This window comes from Phyllobates terribilis, unplaced genomic scaffold (assembly GCF_046119375.1).
Source record: "Phyllobates terribilis strain yellow unplaced genomic scaffold, ASM4611937v1 Scaffold_9__5_contigs__length_417890890, whole genome shotgun sequence".
Classification (NCBI taxonomy): domain Eukaryota; kingdom Metazoa; phylum Chordata; class Amphibia; order Anura; family Dendrobatidae; genus Phyllobates; species Phyllobates terribilis.
In genome coordinates, this window is record NW_027362769.1 from 231,456,617 (window position 1) to 231,475,863 (window position 19,247).

The 19,247-nt window shown below is 42.2% G+C and overlaps 1 protein-coding gene across 4 annotated transcripts in view; it reads right to left on the reverse strand.

The window, feature by feature from the left end:
- The window catches only part of CIITA (class II major histocompatibility complex transactivator), a 107,584-nt gene that overhangs the window by 71,934 nt on the left and 16,403 nt on the right, over positions 1-19,247 (reverse strand). The window contains exon 1 of one of the 4 annotated variants that reach the window (XM_073647743.1): positions 8,077-8,202. The exons of the other annotated variants lie outside the window; for them this stretch is intronic. Within the exon in view, the coding sequence (XP_073503844.1) occupies positions 8,077-8,083 (7 nt within the window). The 5' untranslated portion in view covers positions 8,084-8,202. Of the gene's footprint in view, positions 1-8,076; positions 8,203-19,247 lie in introns of those variants that run through there. 4 annotated transcript variants of the gene reach the window in all.

Sequence of the window (19,247 nt, forward strand, 5' to 3'; positions counted from 1 at the left end):
TTCGCCTTTAAATGACCGCCCTGGGTACGGACCGGGTCACTGCCACCGTGACATCCCCCAGCATCGACCAGCCCGGCACCGAGTACCCCACGGCCCAGGGGGCGCGTCATTAACACCTGCTTTTCACTTCACCTGCTCCTTTACTTTAATAAAGAACTGTAAACCACGTAGTAAAGCTGTTACATTTTACTTCCTCCTGTGCTCATGAACCGTGGTTACTCTCAGGGCTATGGAGACGGATTAGTGGAGTTGGGAGTCAGTGTTCATTTTGGTGGAGTCGGTATAAAATATATAATAAATTGGGCATGCGCAAAGCGCCGCTCACATAGAGAGTGCTTTGCTTCATCCCGGCCCCGTCTCTCTATGCTCTGTGCCGCAGGTTTCTATTGCGCAGGCGCCGGGAAGTGACACTGACTCCCCGGCGCCTGCGCAATAGAAACCTGCGGCGCAGAGCATAGAGAGACTGGGCCACGATGAAGCAAAGCACTCTCTATGTGAGCAGTGCTTTGTGCATGCCCGGAAGTCAGGGAGCACAGTGCACGTCACAGGGCCCTGTGACATGCAGGGTAGGGGGGAATATGATAATTAAGCATATAGGTGGGGATTTGGGGGAATAATAAGCACATAGGCGGGGATTGCTTGGCGTCCCCCGGACGCCAAGCCTGTGGAAAAAAAGATTTATTAAAGTGCTTTTCTCTGCAATCAGACCTCTTACTTTTCTATACCCTGTATGGCCATAGTAGAGGTCTGATATCGCCCAGGGGGGGTGACACATTCCCTTTAAGTAACTTAAGTTACTTGCATTTTTTCATAGCGTTTTTTTTTTCATTACGTTTTTATCACGTTTTTTAATTTGTCTCTTTTCGGTAAGTAATGTTTTAAATAAAGCTGCTTTACTTTTGATACGTCCTGGTATTTGGCACTGACAAAATTTTATTGATATAGTCATGTTCTGATTACTTGTGTTTATAATGTGTTTCCGCCTTGGAAACGCACTAAAAAAAAATGAGCGTTTTTACCTGTGGATTTTCTGCATCTAATGCAAGACTATGGGAGAAATCTGTACATAAAACTCAGCATTCCCGCAAGAAAACCTGACATATTGTGGATATGAAAAAAGCACCGCAGGTCAGTTTACACAGAGTAAAAGAAAAGCTCCACGAGATTTCTATAAATCCCATCCACTTTGTTGGAACTGTAAAGCCAGGTGTCTACGATGAGTTTTTGATGCTGCATATTTTCGCTGTGCCAAAAATGCATCCAGTTACAGCAAAGTGCAGATTTTTCCCATAGACTTGTATTATATGCAGAAAATCAGCAGGTAAAAAACACGTGTTTTTAGTGTGTTTCTGCTGTGGAAATGCATAAAAAGCGCATGTAAACCACCCATGACTGTATCAATAAAGCTTTGTCAAAGCCAAACACCAGTAAGTATCAAAAACAAACCAGCTTTATTTCAAACATGATACACCAAAAAGGGACAAAAAATGCAGCATCAAAAACGTGATAAAAATTATTGTAAAAAAAAAAGCACTCAGATATGCAATAAAAAAACGCAAGTTACCTAATTTACCTAATAGGTGCAGAAATTCTGCAGTATCAAAAACTCACCAAAAGCTCATTGTGGGAACGTAGCCTAAGAAGCTGCGTCAAAAACTCAACGTGGGCACACTGCCTAAAAGTTAGATTTAAAGAGTAATTCCCATTTCTATCTCTCATGACCGAGGTGAGAATAACTGCGAGGTCTCCATGGGTAGAGCGCAGCTGTGCTATCCTGCTTGCACAACTCCCTTAATAACGAATGGGAGTTGTAGACCTCTCATAGCACAATAAGGTGTTTCTGCAGTTCTGGACTTACGACAACAGAGTTGCTCGCTTTGCTGTGCTGTTTTCATAATTCTCATTCATTTTTATGGGTGGTATAAAAACAGGGCAGTACAGCTGTGCTTGTTTTTTTGTAACCCCACCTCTGGTCGCCGGGGCCTTAAAACCAGCTATTCCCTTTAATGGGTCCTGGGTGGTGTAATCAATAAAAGAGAACCCTATGTTCACTACCCAGAATAACCTTGCTCCTCCATAGTCAGTACTGTGACCCCCACTGGTCGGCTGGCATTAACATTTGTTTGAGGGTGTCACGTGACCACTGCAGCTAATCAGCGGCCACAGCCTTTAAATTCATCCGAACATGTCTTTAAAGCAGGAGTACAACCCCTATAAGAAATGTCATGGCTACCAGTAAGGAAGATGTGGGTTATATCTAATTTTACCCTCTTCATATAGGAGAGTATGTTTTCCTATGCAAAATCTAAGAGGTAAGTTTTCTCCTTCTGGAGAGTGACAAGCCAGGGCTTGCACGCCAGTATGAGGAGACTTAGAAGCCTTGCATGCAGCTCTGGAAAATTAAATATGCAAATTATCTCTTTAGAAAACTTACCCCTTAGATCCCAATCTTACCTAGTCAAATCAGATCTCATACTTTACACTGACGAGGAGCAATACCCCGACACGCCGTGTCTGCAAAGTGAGATTCTGATTTGGCTTTTATCCCAAGTCATATTGCAAGATTTGTTAAAGGGTCGATATTCACTTATAGGATCGCTGATTCCAATAGGTGGCGCTAAAGAGTTCAAGTCCCAATCCTCTCTGAAGAGAAAATTTTGTTTTTTCATTTCTTAATTTCCCAGAGGAGAACTGCAAGGTGTTTAAGTCTCCTCATATTGGTGTACCAGACCTGGAATGTCAATCTTCACAAGGAGAAAACGTATCCCTTAGATGCCAGTCTTAGCCTCTCAGCTAGCCAAATCAGATCTCATACTTTGCACTGATGAGGGGCAATACCTCGGAACACCCTGTCTGCAAATTGAGATTCTGATTTGACTTTTATCCTAAGTCATATTGCAAGGCTCATTAAAGGGGCGATATTGACTTATAGGATTGCTGTTTCCAACAGGTAGCGCTATAGAGTTCTAATCCTCTCTGAAGAGACAATTTGCATTTTCTATGCAAAATGTACCAGAAAACATTGCCAACTTTTATAAATAAATTATTGATACTAAAATAATATTTTCAAGTATTTATTTCCATATTCATAAATATTATATGACAAAGAGGTATCCTGTACACAAAGGCGCAAAGATCACACCCAGCATCGCCTGTCACCTGTGAATTGCTATCTAGCAGTATCCGAAGTCAAGCCATTTCTGGGAAATCAGGCAGCAGCATCCAGGGCCATGGAAACTCCTTAATCCACTCCCTTGGAAGGATGCCCAGAATGAGCGAATACACAACATGCAATGACACCGTTTCACTTTCACTTCAAACAAGGCTGGAGAAGAGCCAGAAAGAAAAGCTTCACACAAGCCATCAGCCTGGTGCAGCCACCGAAGGAAAAACCCTTACAAAAAAGGTTGGAGTTTCACCAGTGTTTTGGATCAGATTTTCATCAGCGTTTCATCTGTGTGTCATTTTTTACTGTGAGCATTTCACCAATGATTTTCTCATATATAAAAAAATTGCAAAGCTTTTTCTATACATTACAATGTTAATCACGGACAGCAAACGGATCTCTCACGAATAACAATGTGTGCTGTCTTGGATTTTTCATGGACCCATAAGCCCGAATTTATCTCTGTAGAACACTTTGAAACGTTGCAAAATTGCGACTTTTGGCGTTTTCAGACCAGTTTTAGGCAGCTCCTCCAAAATGTGCGAAGCTGGGGAAGAGCCACGGCAGGATGGAGCGAGTGTATGCCAGCCGATCAAATTCATTAGAAGTGATGGGATTTCTGGTGAGGTGCATGCCACTGATGAGATGCACCCAATTCATTCAATGGCGTGCAACTATTAATGAATTTGGCGTACTTTATTCCTGCACACCACTCAATATTAACTGGCGTTAGTCTTAATGAATCTGGGCCACAGACTTGTACGGGTGAGATTGATCCTGTGACTTGGATTAAGGGCTCATGCAGACGAGCGGATAAATCGGACATGCGCTATCCTATTTTTAATCGGACAGCACACTGACCCATGTAATTCAATAGGGCTGTTCAGATGATCAATTCTTCTCTTGGTCCAACTGTCCGTATGTAAAAAATCTGAGTCTCGGATGAGACTCACACACATTCAAGTCTATGGGTGAAAGAATAAAATCGGATCCCACAAGGAACATCAGAGTGGCATCCAATTTTCATGGAAAGATTTCTATTATAAAACAATGAAACTGTGATCATGTACATGTTTTAATGAAGTTGTATGAAAGGGGATTGCATACGGATGTAAAAAAAAACGGACACGGATGAAAATATGGTAAAAATTTGTAAAAAAAATTGTTCACATTTTCTGGATAAAACTTATATGATTTTTCATACACTTGTCTGCAGGCGCCCTAAAATAGGACGTCTCTGATTTTTTTGCACACACATGAACAGCACCATAGACTATAATAGGTATGTGTTCTATCTGAGAAAATCATGGCTAGAACACGTACGTTATTCAAGTTTGGATGAGGCCTCAATGCATAGTGTGAATGTGTATGTGCCAGGATATAATGAGTGTGTGCATGCTCGTTGGTGAATGTGTATGTGCCGGGATGTAATGAATGTGTGCATGCTCGTTGGTGAATGTGTATGTGCCGGGATGTAATGAGTGTGTGCATGCTCGTTGGTGAATGTGTATATGCCGGGATGTAATGAGTGTGTGCATGCTCGTTGGTGAATGTGTATATGCCGGGATGCAATGAGTGTGTGCATGCTTGTTGGTGAATGTGTACACTGTGTTCCAAATTATTATGCAAATAATATTTTCTCAGATTTTCCCAAATTACCTATATGAATTGCAGTCATTGTAATTTTCCAGTCAAATAACTATTAGAGTACAATTGAAAGGTTTTTGTACAAACTGCCTATGATAACAGTATATTTTTAAAAAAATAAAAAACTCAAACTGCACTCAAAATGCATGTTCCAAATTATTATGCACAGCAGAGTTTCAACCTTTTCATTTTAATAAAGAACAAAAAAATGGTCATTTTTAAAATTATAAGCATTAGCAGGTTATTACAAACTGAAATCAAACAGTTTTCAACTCAAAACTTTATTCTAGGTGATGTTACATTTGCACATAGGACCCCTTGCTCGAAAGGAGCTTCTGAACTCTCTCGTCCATTGAATTTGTCAGGTTTTGGATGGTTTCTGCTTTGTTTTGCATGAGGACAGAATACCCTCCCAGAGCTGTTGCTTAGATGTGAGCTGCCTCCCGTCATCATAGACACTCCTTTTGATGATACTCCATAGGTTCTCAATGGGGTTGAGGTCAGGGGAGCATGGGTGCCACACCATAAGTTTGTCCCCTTTTATGCCCATAGCAGCCAGAGATGCAGATGTGTTATGTGCAGCATGAGACGGGGCATTATCATGCATGAAATGATCTCGATGGTCCAGATGGATGGAGTGGAGGATGGCTGGTTGATGGACACCCCATGCAAACACGGCTACGGCGCTAACAAGGAGGAGGTGGAGTAATGTTTTGGGCTGGAATCATGGGGAGAGAGATTGTCAGCCCTTTTAGGATCTCTGAAGGGGTAAAGATGAACTCCATAATGTATGTTGAGTTTCTCAAACAGCACTTCCTTCCATGGTTCAAGAAGAACCGTGCATTCCGCAGCAAGATCATTTTCATGCATGATAATGCCCCGTCTCATGCTGCATATAACACATCTGCATCTCTGGCTGCTATGGGCATAAAAGGGGACAAACTTATGGTGTGGCACCCATGCTCCCCTGACCTCAACCCCATTGAGAACCTCTGGAGCATCATCAAAAGGAGTGTCTATGATGGCGGGAGGCAGTTCACATCTAAGCAACAGCTCTGGGGGGGTATTCTGTCCTCATGCAAAACAATTAAAGCAGAAACCATCCAAAACCTGACAAATTCAATGGACGAGAGAGTTCAGAAGCTCCTTTCGAACAAGGGGTCCTATGTGCAAATGTAACATCACCTAGAATAAAGTTTTGAGTTGAAAACTGTTTGATTTCAGTTTGTAATAACCTGCTAATGCTTATAATTTCAAAAATGACCATTTTTTTGTTCTTTATTAAAATTAAAAGGTTGAAAACTCTGCTGTGCATAATAATTTGGAACATGCATTTTGAGAGCAGTTTGAGTTTTTTATTTTTTTTTTAAATATACCGTTATCATAGGCAGTTTGTACAAAAACCTTTCAATTGTACTCTAATAGTTATTTGACTGGAAAATTACAATGACTGCAATACATATAGGTAATTTGGGAAAATCTGAGAAAATATTATTTGCATAATAATTTGGAACACAGTGTATATGCCGGGATGTAATGAGTGCGTGCATGCTCGTTGGTGAATGTGTACGTACCGGGATGTAATGAGGGTGTGCATGCTCGTTGGTGAATGTGTATGTGCCGGGATGTAATGAGTGTGTGCATGCTCGTTGGTGAATGTGTATGTGTTGGGATGTAATGAGTGTGTGCATGCTCGTTGGTGAATGTATATGTGCCAGGATCTAATGAGTGTGTGCATGCTCGTTGGTGAATGTGTATGTGGCGGGATATAATGAGTGTGTGCATGCCCGTTGGTGAATGTGTATGTGCCGGGATGTAATGAGTGTGTGCATGCTCGTTGGTGAATGTGTATATGCCGGGATGTAATGAGTGTGTGCATGCTTGCTGGTGAATGTGTATGCATGTAAGTTGTAAGTGTGTATAGGTGAGCATGTCTATATACAGTTAGTGTGCCTGTAGGTGAATGGGTGCCTGTTTTGTGTGTTTGTATGTACTTGTACATGCATATAGTAAGGTGTGGCTTTGGACAACATTTTATTGCATTTCTGAATAATTAAAATGCATGAAAATGTATCAATACAAAAAGTGGTAACCAAAAACAGAGTATTCAAACTCAATGACCAGAAAGGGGATCCAGCTCAGACTTCAATTTGCTGTCCCTGAAATAAAATATCAAAACATCATGAGTAAGGGGTGCAAAGGGCACTCGAAACGCTCTGATGCTTTGATATTCCATTTTATGGACTACAGATGCATGTGAATATGTTTTAACAATGTGTTAATATAACGGAAGCTTTTTTTAACCGTTGAGCTGGATCCCTTTTCTACTCATTTTGTTTGCTATCGTTTTTGGCAGTGACGTTTGCTCCCTGCTCTGGAGGGATCACGCAGATACGGTTAGCAGGCCATAGTGACTACAGCAGTATGATTATATATATATACACGGCTCTATGTACAGGGTCTCAGCGCCCTATAGTTTTAGGAGAGCTCGCCTTCACAATTTGTCACTAGATGGACAGGTCACAATTACTTTTTAGCTGGGTCCAGACAGAACAGCTTTGTGTGCCTCCACGTGCCATTGTGGGCCTATGGTGATACCGTATAGTATAGGTGCCGCACTCCGGCTCTGCACACCTGGTCGGTAATACGGTCACATGAGTGAGCTCTGACACTTGGGCAGATCATGGCAGTCGTTACATATAACTAAACGTACAGTATTATAGAGATCAGTATACAAATGGGGCCATTACATCCGTCTACACAAAAATAGGTGTGTAAACAATGCCCGCCGCCCCCGCAGCCGGCTACGCCAGTGCGCTGGGAGTTTAACCCTTTGTGGGTATAAAGTGGAACTCCCGGAAGATAAACAATCGCAATATGCAATTTTGGGGTCACACTTTACTCATCAGGACATTTTTCGGAGCATTTCTACCGTGTGACAGGCAGTCAGACTATTCTGAAAGTTTTACAATAGTAGCAGGCAGCGATCTCCTGGGATCTCGTCCTACAGACATGAGTCAGTCACAGACATGATGTGCAGAAGAGGAGCAAGAAGAGACTATAGGGTACAGTAAATGCATTCAATAAGAAGAGCACAAGGTGCAGAAACTTCTGTAACTATGGCATTGGTGGCAGGCAGCTGGGTGGCACACAAGGGGTGCAGCAGGCAGCACAGCCTGGCAGATGCCATGTGCACACAGGGGATTATTGCGGGCAGCACCTGTGTATGGAGCAGGGTGCAGTGTGCGGAGCTCGGTACTCACCCTCCATGCTGCTCTGTGTACAGCCCCGGCTCTGCGCGCTCCTCCGCCAGCAGCTCTAGCTATAGCTGTTACTTACTGGAGACCAGCGCTCTGCGCATGCGCCTCTGTCACTCTTCACCGTGTTGTGAGGGACGCCGTGATACTCTCATATACCGAGTTATATTCACGTGTGCAGACGGTAGAAGAGAGCTCACACTGCCCTGCACCGGTCTGCACGGTCCCGGGGTCATTATAGCTTATTAGGGTTTCCAGTCTCATGTTTAGCATCAGTATGGACTTTAGTTTTAATTATCTATAAGAGCAAGGAATGAACTCATAGCTAATAAGTAGGGTCTTTATACACAGTGACCTCATACCTGATAGTGACCTCATACCTGATAGTGACCTCATACCTGATAGATAGTGACGTCATACCTGATAGTGACCTCATACCTGATAGATAGTGACGTCATACCTGATAGTGACCTCATACCTGATAGTGACGTCATACCTGATAGTGACCTCATACCTGATAGTGACCTCATACCTGATAGATAGTGACGTCATACCTGATAGTGACCTCATACCTGATAGTGACCTCATACCTGATAGGAAGTGATGTCATACCTGATAGTGACCTCATACCTGATAGGAAGTGATGCCAAACCCGATAGTGACCTCATACCTGATAGTGACGTCATACCTGATAGTGACCTCATACCTGATAGTGACGTCATACCTGATAGTGACGTCATACCTGATAGTGACCTCATACCTTATAGGAATTGACGCCATACCCGATAGTGACCTCATACCTGATAGGAAGTGACGCCATACCCGATAGTGACCTCATACCTGATAGGTAGTGACGCCATACCTGATAGTGACCTCATACCCGATAAGTAGTGATGCCATACCTCATTGTGACCTCATACCTGATAGGAAGTGACCTCATACCTTATAGTGACTGTGATGAAAGCCGGCCGGTGGGTGCAGCTCTCTGGCGCCCCCTTACCTCTCAGGTCAGTCAAGGTACTGCACCTAGAGAAAGTAGTGCCAGGAAGCTGCAACCAGCGCAGGGAACACGGTAGAGTGTTCCCCTTCAACGTCACTAAACCGTAACGTCACTACACAGCACAACTCGCTAGCGCCCTCTTAGCCTCAGGTCAGTCAAGGAACTGCACCTAGGATAAGCGGTCGCCAGAGAGACTGTCCTGTAACCTACTGGGTATCGGGGCCCTCTGTAGTGAGGGTGGTATATATATCTTCCTTGGCCGCGCCAGGAATATATATATCTGAACCTCCGACCGTCACTACCAGCCTTCCCCAATCCCCAGTTGGTATGCTGCCACCAGTCCCTATTTTAGATATACGCCCAGTCCGTGAATGGGCCTATATCGGGTCAGGAACCAACCCTGGGTAGCGTTTTTGGCTTGAGCCGAGCTCACACGGACGTGCGTTCGTTATGCAGAATAAAAGGCAGGCCCACAATTACTTGAGGTAATTGATTATAATAATACACTAGATACACGATATACAACTAAATATACACAGGTATAAGGTCAGGCTAAACTATACAACAATGGAATACAACACACAGAATCACCACAGCATATCAGTTACCGGTTTCTTGATTTTCTTGTGACGCAGGGAGAGGATTCTGCGGTCGCAGGCACGGTTCTTTGTTACAGGCTGAGGCCTACCACCGCATGGTCAAACTGCTCCTCCCCTTGGTGGCCTCAGCTGGTGCTCAGATGTTCAGCACCCCACTCTTGGGTCAAGACTGACTTATCTCTTGTCTGTCCTGCTATCTTACCTGCCCCGTCCCGCCCACTGCTGGTGAGGTCAGCTGGCTCAGTCTCCACCCTCAGGTCTAACTTCGATCAGAAGCCCAAATTCTATGGAACCCAATAACTTCTTCTGGGATGGTCTCATGATACCCCCAGGGGTTCCCATGGATTCGGGCCGCCGTAACCGACCTTTTGATATCAATTATGATACCATACGGTCCTCAGGAATGGCTCAGCGCTATATCTTGGCTTCCAGAGCACGTACAAACGTCTACCGCGGAGGCTTGTGTGCGCAATGGCTCCGGGACGCCGTGATATTTTTTTATTGGCCCATCCCACGCAACATGCGTGTACTTTTCATGTTTCTATATCTTATGCCTCCATGCTTGTGACAGACAAAGAAACTAGTCCTATGGGACAAATGGTCAGGTACAGATAGACGAAGCACCCCCCCCCTGCTGGCTGTGTTTCCTCTCAAAGTCTTTGAAGCTCCTAGCATTCAAGTGTTAAGTAGGCCCCGGGGCTTCTTATCTTACAGGAGCCTGGATGGGGGGAAACTATCTAGTTGACGTTTTAACAGAAGGTCCCAAGGGTGGGGGCTGCTGAAGTGTGGCCATCCCTGGATATGATTTATCATTACCAAGATGGCGGAAACAGGTTCATCACAGTGACCTCATAACTGATAGTGACCTCATATCTGATAGTGACGTCATTTCTGATAGTGACCTCATACCTGATAGGTAGTAACCTCAGGACTGACAAGTAGTGACTTCATTCCTAAAAGGCAGTGACTTCATGGATTCTGACCTTATACCTCATAGGTAATTACCTCATTATCAAATCCCTCATATATAGTGACCTTATATCTCATAAGTAATGACCTTATAGGTAGTTAGTGACCTCATTCCTAATACATAGTGACCTCTTAGGTATTTACCTCATTCCTAAAATCTAGTGACCTCATAGTGATATAATACCTCATAGACAGTGACATCATACCTCAAAAGTAGTGACCCACTGTAGTGACTTAATTTTTTATAGATAATTTTCTCATTCCTTGTAGGTTGTGACCTCATACCTTGTTGTGACATTATAAGTAGTCACCTCATTCCTAATAGGTGGTGACCTGATAGACAGTGACATCATACCTTATAAATAGTGACTTTATAGGTAAATGACCTCATTCCTCATATATACAATTCCTACTTATTAGTGACCTCTTAGATTGTGACCTCATATCTCATGGGTAATGACCTCATGTGTAAGTGACCTCATTCCTAATATATAGTGACCACATACACTGCACATAGTGACCTCATTCCTAAGGCAGTGACCTCATACCTCATAGGTAGTGACTGCTTTCTACATAGGTAGTGATTGAGTGACCTCATCAGCAGTGACCTCATTCCTTATAGATAATCTCCTCTTCTGTTTATATAAAACCCTATGTATCCTACCCCCTACTTTAGAGTTGATAATACATCTACAAATTGCTAAAGAAAGTGTTGGTCCAGTTTTACTCTTATATTAATTCTACCTGTTTTCAATACTACAATTTATTTCTCTTCTGCTGCTGTACAACTACAACTCCAAACGGGTTCCATTAACAGTTGGAGAACAACAAACATGGCCTCATTTATAAACGATGGTTCCTCGGCGCTTGTCATTTTTTTTCACAATTTCAGCCTAAATTATTCCGGCATATAACCCCAAGAATATACTGCTACATATAGGTCACATAATCTATGGCGGAGGCTGTGAACAGAGCCTAAAACTTAGATTAATGCAAAAAATGTATAACATTATAAATGTTTTATGTTTCCACATTGTATTGCTGTTAACTGTTGCGATTCCTCCCATTGGTGTGTCTGGACACAGTGAGTGACAGTTCAGCTGTCCAATCAGGGCCAGGGCTTGCAGGGTTTCCTCCATGTGTCTCCTATTCGGAGTGATTACCTAGCTATTTAGCCGGCTCTCTGCCTCCAATTACTGCCAGTTGTAGCTTAGCTCAAGTGGTGTACCCTTGCTCTGTGTTCTGAGTTTCATATTCTGATCTTTGTTGCCAGACCTTGGATTTTCTTTTGACCATCCGTTTGCCTAGCCCTTTGTCTTGATCCGCCACCTTCCTTGAATTTTGACATCGGACTGTGACCTGACTACTCCTCTGTCTTTCCCCTTAGTTTACAATGAGCTCTCTTGGTTTCTAACCCTGGACCTCTTGACTAGCCTGCCTTGCAGCTTGTCCTTGAGAGTAACATTAACTTTGCCACAAGTTCCTCCCTGCAAATAGACCCCCAGTAAATAGAGACAATATGCAATTGTTTTATGGCATATTACTATTGCACAGATCCCCAAAACAGGTGTTAAAAATTGTAGAATTTATCTGGCAGGATTGCTGGGAACCCAGGAAAGTTATGCGTAAAGATATCATGTTTTTTTAACTCACACTCTGAATGCTGTGAAAAAAGCACAAAAAAAAACAGAATTGCTACTTGATTTTTATCTTTTGATAAAAGTGAGCAAAATATGTAATTTAAGATGGTACAATAAAAATTACAGATCACCCTGCAGAAAAGCCTCTGCAACAGGTCCATCGACATAATAAAAATGGCCATACAAAGTTACCTTTTTAAGTGTATTATTATGCAAAAGTAAAAAGGAAAACACTAGAAGAGAACATAGCCTAACTCTTGTGCGTATTGACTCACAACATTAAAGGGAAACTCACATGAGACTTATGCTGCCTGAACCACGGGCAGCATGATTTAGACACTGGAAGCATTATTACATTATTACACTGCTGCGTTTCTCAGAGAACATGCTTTGGTGATCCAGATGACTATTGCGCGCCTGGTCCCTGTCGACCTCTCCACACCCCACTCCCATAGACTGACAGGTCTCTCACTATACTTACACATAGAATGAGTGATATAGTCTAGGGGAGGAGGAGGGGAGAATCTGCCGGGACCAGCCTTGAACTAGTAATCAAAAATGCATAGTCCATGAACGAACTTGCTACAAATGTGTCCCTAAAGAATAGGTCATAAAATATAGCAGTGATTCATCTGACAGAGTTATGTCATTTTAAGGGACTTTTTAGAAAAATCTGTCATGTATATGAGGAATAAGGCTTCGTTCATACTTGCATTTTGAAATAACAAGTGGAATTGAATGGTTATTCCCATCTTCATAAGTGAATATTGTTGGATAGTGTTTGTAAAACAAGCTATTTTCAATTTACTGCTAGCCATTATTGAGACATTAACACTTTTTTTTCCCCTTTGTTTACAGCGTTGCCTTGGAGACCGACCCCACAGCTGTCTAGCTTGTAAGCAGTGCACTGGGATTAGGAGGTAACAGCGCACTTCAGTGATCCTGGCCTGCTTCCAAACAGTGCTTACAAGCTTAATAGACAAGAGCTTGTAAGCACTGCACATGTTCTGCAGTCTAGCAGCGATGGTCGATCTCCTAAGCAAAGAGCTGTAAATAAAAGAAAAGTGTTAATATTGCAAGAAAATGTTACTAAGCAGGGAACATTGCTTGTATTTACAATCACTATCCGATAATACCCATTTATTTCATTGTAAAAAATGTATTGATTACATAACTGATGAAAAAAAAAAAGCAGAGGGACCACATTGATTATTATGGGGGTGTGTCTGGGTTCTGTTATATGTCTGTTTAGAACGGAAAAAAGTTCCAACATGATGCGCTTTTTTTTCCTCTCTAACAACAGCCACATAGGAAAATCCAGTAATAATAATTTCTAAATAATAATAGTTGTTCTTAAAATGGAATAGTCAAGCAGAATGTCAAAATGCTAGTGTGAATGTAGCCTAATACTATTTCTGGCAATTCTATGACTTGTTGTCATGGGGACACCGCAACAGAGAGTGGTCAGAAGATCACGACGTTTGGCTACAAGTGCACCTGCACTGGATGGATCTGCTTTGCCTTTGAGTTAGCTGTGCAGATTACCCTTGTTCTGGTGGTGCAAGAGTTAAGCTGTATAGATTTCCCTTGCTCGGATGTTGCAAGGGTTAAACAGTTCTATTTGTTTCCTAGAGCTCTCCCACCTGAGTTATCTCAGCTGTTCTGAGTTCTCCACTCCCCTCTGGTATGAATACCTCTTAGTTTGAATAGTTGCCAGTGATAGCTTGCTATAACCTGGTTTGGAGCTGGAGGTATGAGCTATGTGTAGAAAGATTGTCTAGGGGTCATCTCTGGAGATATCTGTTTGGAAATTTAATTGTCTTCCTGTACCTTATCTCCTATTTGGTTTGCCTCACCCTACGTTTAAACCTTTATATAGTCTGGGTGCACGTTGAGTGATTGTTGTTTCTTTTACCCTTGCTCGTGTCCCTTTTGTGTCTTTATCTAAGAGCAGAACTAGTGTTCCTGCTGCCCCTCGCACTAGCCTGGTCGTGCTTAGGGAAAGACAGGGATAGGAACGCGAGCGCCGCACTGGGTGAAAGAACCCGTCTAGGGACATCAGGGAGCACAGGGCTGCGCAGGCAAGTTGGAGTTGCTCTTCCTATCTCTCCCTAGTGGCAGTGCTTCCCTTCCCAACCATCTCGCCATGCGCTGTCTGGCTCTTTGGTGGAGCGTGACACTTGTCTCCTGCATTTTTCTTCAGATATCCCCTCTGCTCGTGTGTGGATAGTAGATGCTGTGATGTCTTCTATGTACTACAGAATGAGACATTAGGCTTCTTGCTTCCCTGTGTTTATGTAGCACGTGTTCTGAAGCAGCAGCTGCATGGTGGATATTATACAACAGTGCTGAGCGGTGTAGCTGGGAATCCAGTACTTGGGTGACATAAAACACTAAGTAGCAGCACCCTCTGCCTCTCTTTTGTACTCTCTCACTGTGCCCTCTCAATATGTTTCAATACATCTGTAATCTTCTCCCTTAGTAAGCTGGCTGTCCCTATTGTTTTGAGAAAGGTATATTATATCAGCATTTCAGAGTGAGGGATGAGTTCATAAGACTGTGGGAAGGAGGAAGTAGCATATTTTTCTTGTAAGATATAGTATGAAGTTTTTTATATTTGCTGCTACTATTGATTTATGCAAAGATTGTTCAAATGACAGTGGTCAGTTAACCTCTTCTCGACCGGGCGATTTTCCGTGTTTGCACTTTCGTTTTCCCCCTCTTCCAAGAGTGATATTTTTTTTTAATTCTTCTTTCGATATAGCCATGTGAGGGCTTGTTTTTTGCGGGAAAAGTTGCATTTTTGAATGACACCATCCAGTTTATTATGTGATGTACTGGAAAGCGGTAAAAAAAAATTCAGAGTGCGGCAAAATAGTGAAAAAAGTGCAATTGTTTTTTTTTTAATTTACAATGTTCATTATGTGGTAAAAATGACATGGCTATATGATTCTCCAGGTCAGTACGATTACGGCGATACCAAAGATGCATAGGTTTTTTTTTTATTTAAGTGGTGAAATAAAATCCGTAAATTTGAAAAACAAAATTTTTCTCGTGTCACCATTTTCCAAGGGCCGTAACGTTTCTAACTTTCAGTCAATTGGGCTGTGTAAGGGCTTGTTTTTTGAGCCCTGAGCCAATGTTTTTATTAACACCTTTTGATGTAGATACGATGTTTTGATTGCCTCCTATTGCATTTTTTGAGCTGTTGCAGCAGCTGAATTACTGCAATTCTGGCATTCAGATTTTTTTAACCATTACGGTGTTTACTGATTGGGTTACTTAATTTTATGTTTTGATAGACTTTTACGAACGTGGAAAACCACATACAGTGGGGGAAAAAAGTATTTAGTCAGCCACCAATTGTGCAACTTCTCCCACTTAAAAAGATGAGAGAGGCCTGTAAAGGCCTTAAAGATGTGCAAAGATAGAGATATATAGTTAGGTATGAGGTAAATAGATGATAGATAGATAAATAGATATTTGTGAGATAAATAATTAGTGCCTTGCATGTGTAGCTTACTGTACATATATTAACCTAATACATAAATAAATAAAAAACGATGTGGGGTGTCATAGTAAATATTATGAACCTCTCCATCTTCCTCCAAGCTACTCATCCCCCCTCCCCTATACTATTTGTCAAAGGAGCAAAAGCTAACACTCTTTGCTTCTATGCAAATTAGCAGTGTACAGAACAGGTGTCAAACTCAAGTCTCCAGGCTAATTACCATTTAAATGGAACTTGTAGTAGCAGAGACCTGTGATAAATAGACACCTCAGCATATGGGCCAGAGATTGAAAGAAAGAGGAAACCGCTCATTAAACTTCAAAGGGGATCTACCACACTCCTCACAATAGCCGGGTGACTCTCATTTGCATATGTGTTCAATCTGCAGTCTCGCAGGCACCGACATGAAATATGGAATATCGGAAGTTCTATACTTCCGATTGCGATAGGACACATATTTTTAGTGGCAGGGCTAGCTTAGGAACAATATACACATTTTTCCAGAACTGTGAGCCCTTCCAGTGAACTGTAACTCAAGAACACAAAAATAACTGACAGCAGCCATATCATGTATGGTCTCTACACAAAGGTAAATTCGCAATAAAAAATATGGTGTCACTTGCGAACTTCTGCGATCAACAAGCGAGAAGTTATCGCAGAAATTAGAGATTTTAATAAAACCATGAAGGGTGGAGACCAACCAATGTGAGGTCATCACAGGGGAGTGTGTGGGCAGGGCCCCCCTTCAGCATAAAAGATCCATCTGAAGATGGATCTATACTAATGCCGGGAGATCCATATTTGTAAGCACAGGTCCCGTTCGATAATCGTCCAGTGGAGCACTTCCCTCCAACTAAACTGAAGCTTCTCTGCAATCTGTCTAATAAATTTCTTTTGTTAATCCCTTTTTATTTTGTGTAACTGTATATTTGGTATTGTATTGCCCCCCTTTGTAAAATCTTTGTATATTTTTCATAAACACTGCCTCCCTTTTGGATTAAATATAAAATTTAATAGTTCTGTCTCTTGTGCTCTATAATCGTCCCTCCCCCGAAGCCACACGCTATCAGAAAGCAGGCACCCGATCAGACCTGTATAATATTTTAAAACTGATCGGTGGTGGCAGCGAATAATCGTAATTGGGCTATCGTGAAGCTGGCAGTGATGGTATGGGGGCAGATACACATATTCCATGAGTTGGAATTCGGAGGTGTGTACGCCATATACGCTCACTGTTTGCTTGTCGATAGCTAAGTAGTGAGTAATCGGGATCGTGTGCGTGTGCCGAATCCCTGACAAACCTGACATGGGGACCCTCCTATTTTTGGTGACCAGCAAAGGTAAAGCAGATGATAACTGAGAGCTGATATTATTAGACTGGGAAGGTCCATGGTTATTGGGCCCTTCCCAGCCTAAAAATACCAGCACGCAGCTGCCCCAGAAGTGGGGCATCACATGAGATACTCCAATTCTGGCTCTTTCCCTTCAGTCTTCCCGATTGCCCTGGTGCGTTGGCAATTGGTGTAATGGTAGTTGGGGTTGATGTTAGCTGTGATTTGTCCAAAAACACAGCTGTCATCAAGCCCTGGTGTTAGTGATGGAGAGGTCTCTATCAGACACCCCCATTATTAACCCAGTACTACAATGAAAAAAAAACACACACACAAAAATACTTTATTTAAAAAAACACTCTCCTACTCTTTACCTTGTTCACCAATTTATAGCAAAAAAAAATCCCACGCAAGTCCGACATAGTTTAGGGAATCTGACATAGTCCACAAATGAAAACCTGAAAAACATAAATAGAGAAATAAAAGCAAAACACTGTCCCTCGTTCACCAATTTATTCTAAAAAAAGTTCCCACACAGGTCCGACGTAGTCCAGTGCTTCCCATAACGTTCCCCAAAGCCGTCATCCAGTTGCCGGGTCTCGCGGAGGGCAGCGTGACCCGGCAACTCTAATGAGCGGTGAAGTCCGTAACGTCACCTTTCTTCACAGTAGCCAGGTCTCGCAGAGTGCAGCGTGAGCTGGGAATGGCTGCTACTAAAGCCTATGGTGCCTCAGAACAAGTCTTCATAGGCTTGGAACGCCTAATTTTTTCCTTTGAAGAAAACAAAAAGGAGAAAATCGGCACTCCAAGTATTAAAAAACTTTATTGGATCATTTAAAAACAGGGAAAAAAAATAAATTTTTACGCGATTCTGGCGCTAGGGTTGCGCTCTTAGTCATAGCAGATGAGAAAAGGAAAATTAAGTCATATATATACAAGCACAATGGAGTCACATGACATGGAATAAGAAATCAATTACACGTGTAAAAGGTGTGCAAGAAAAATCACAGCCACAGTTCACATTGAAAACAGTTAGATCAAATACAGACAAAGTGATCATTGCAAGCATCACACAAACAAGCCAGTGGATTATCTTCACCCTGTTTGGATTCAGAGTTGCAGCTGCCTAACCCTCCCTCCTAATTTTTTCTTTGCCTGGCAAGTTCACAGACATCTCCAGAGGAGGGAGAAGAGCTGACAATTCAAACTCCTTTTGGAAACAGGACCTCACATTGAACATATGGGGAAGTGAGAAAAACGAATTGAAACATAGGAAGTGCAAGCTTTAAGCTCCTTTTGAAGCAACCGCCCCCCTGCAGTGGCCAGGTAATTAAATAGGAAGATCTGTTCTGGGAAAATGACAACCAGGCTGAAATTTCTTTACCATGGGAAAAGTATGCTTTCCGAGGCATAGGGCTTCATAAAGCATAAAGCACAGATTGCAGACTAGCCAGTGTTGGTGGTCAGGAATGAATATTGGGGATTGCATCGATCTGATAATGATGAGATATAGATTTTTGACATCGTAGCAAAGCGACGGACGTGACACATTCACTCACAACGCCGTGGGGCCGCTAGAACTCCTCCAACTTAATATCGGTCCGATAGATGATGCAAACCAGGTCATATTTGGTCTCTATGTAAAGGCAAAATCATGATAGAAAATATGATATCAATGTCTAACACCTGGGACATTCAGAGGTGAAGATATCTTGTAAATTGGGGATCTCATAAAATCCTGAAGGGCTTAGTACATCCCACAAAATGCCCCCACATGAGGTCATTAAGGGGAAGAGTGTGGGTGTAAGTTAGAGCTAATAAAAAGCAGAAACTGGGTTTGGGTCTTTGTCATTCTGAGAAGACATAGCCGTGTTAGTGTTAATTTTCCTAATCGAGAGTGCTTTCCTCCATTAAGCTCTGAGCCATTTCTGTGACCAGGTTTAGTAAGTTTATTTAGTGATCCCTTTTCATATTATGTAATTGTATATATGGTATTGTTTTGTTCCCATTTTGTATCATCTTGTATATTTTTATAAACACTGCCTATCTTTTTGGATTAAATATAAAATTTAATAGCTCTGTTCCTGTAACAAGTGTCCAATCGGCCTGTATAAACGATTTGTGGTG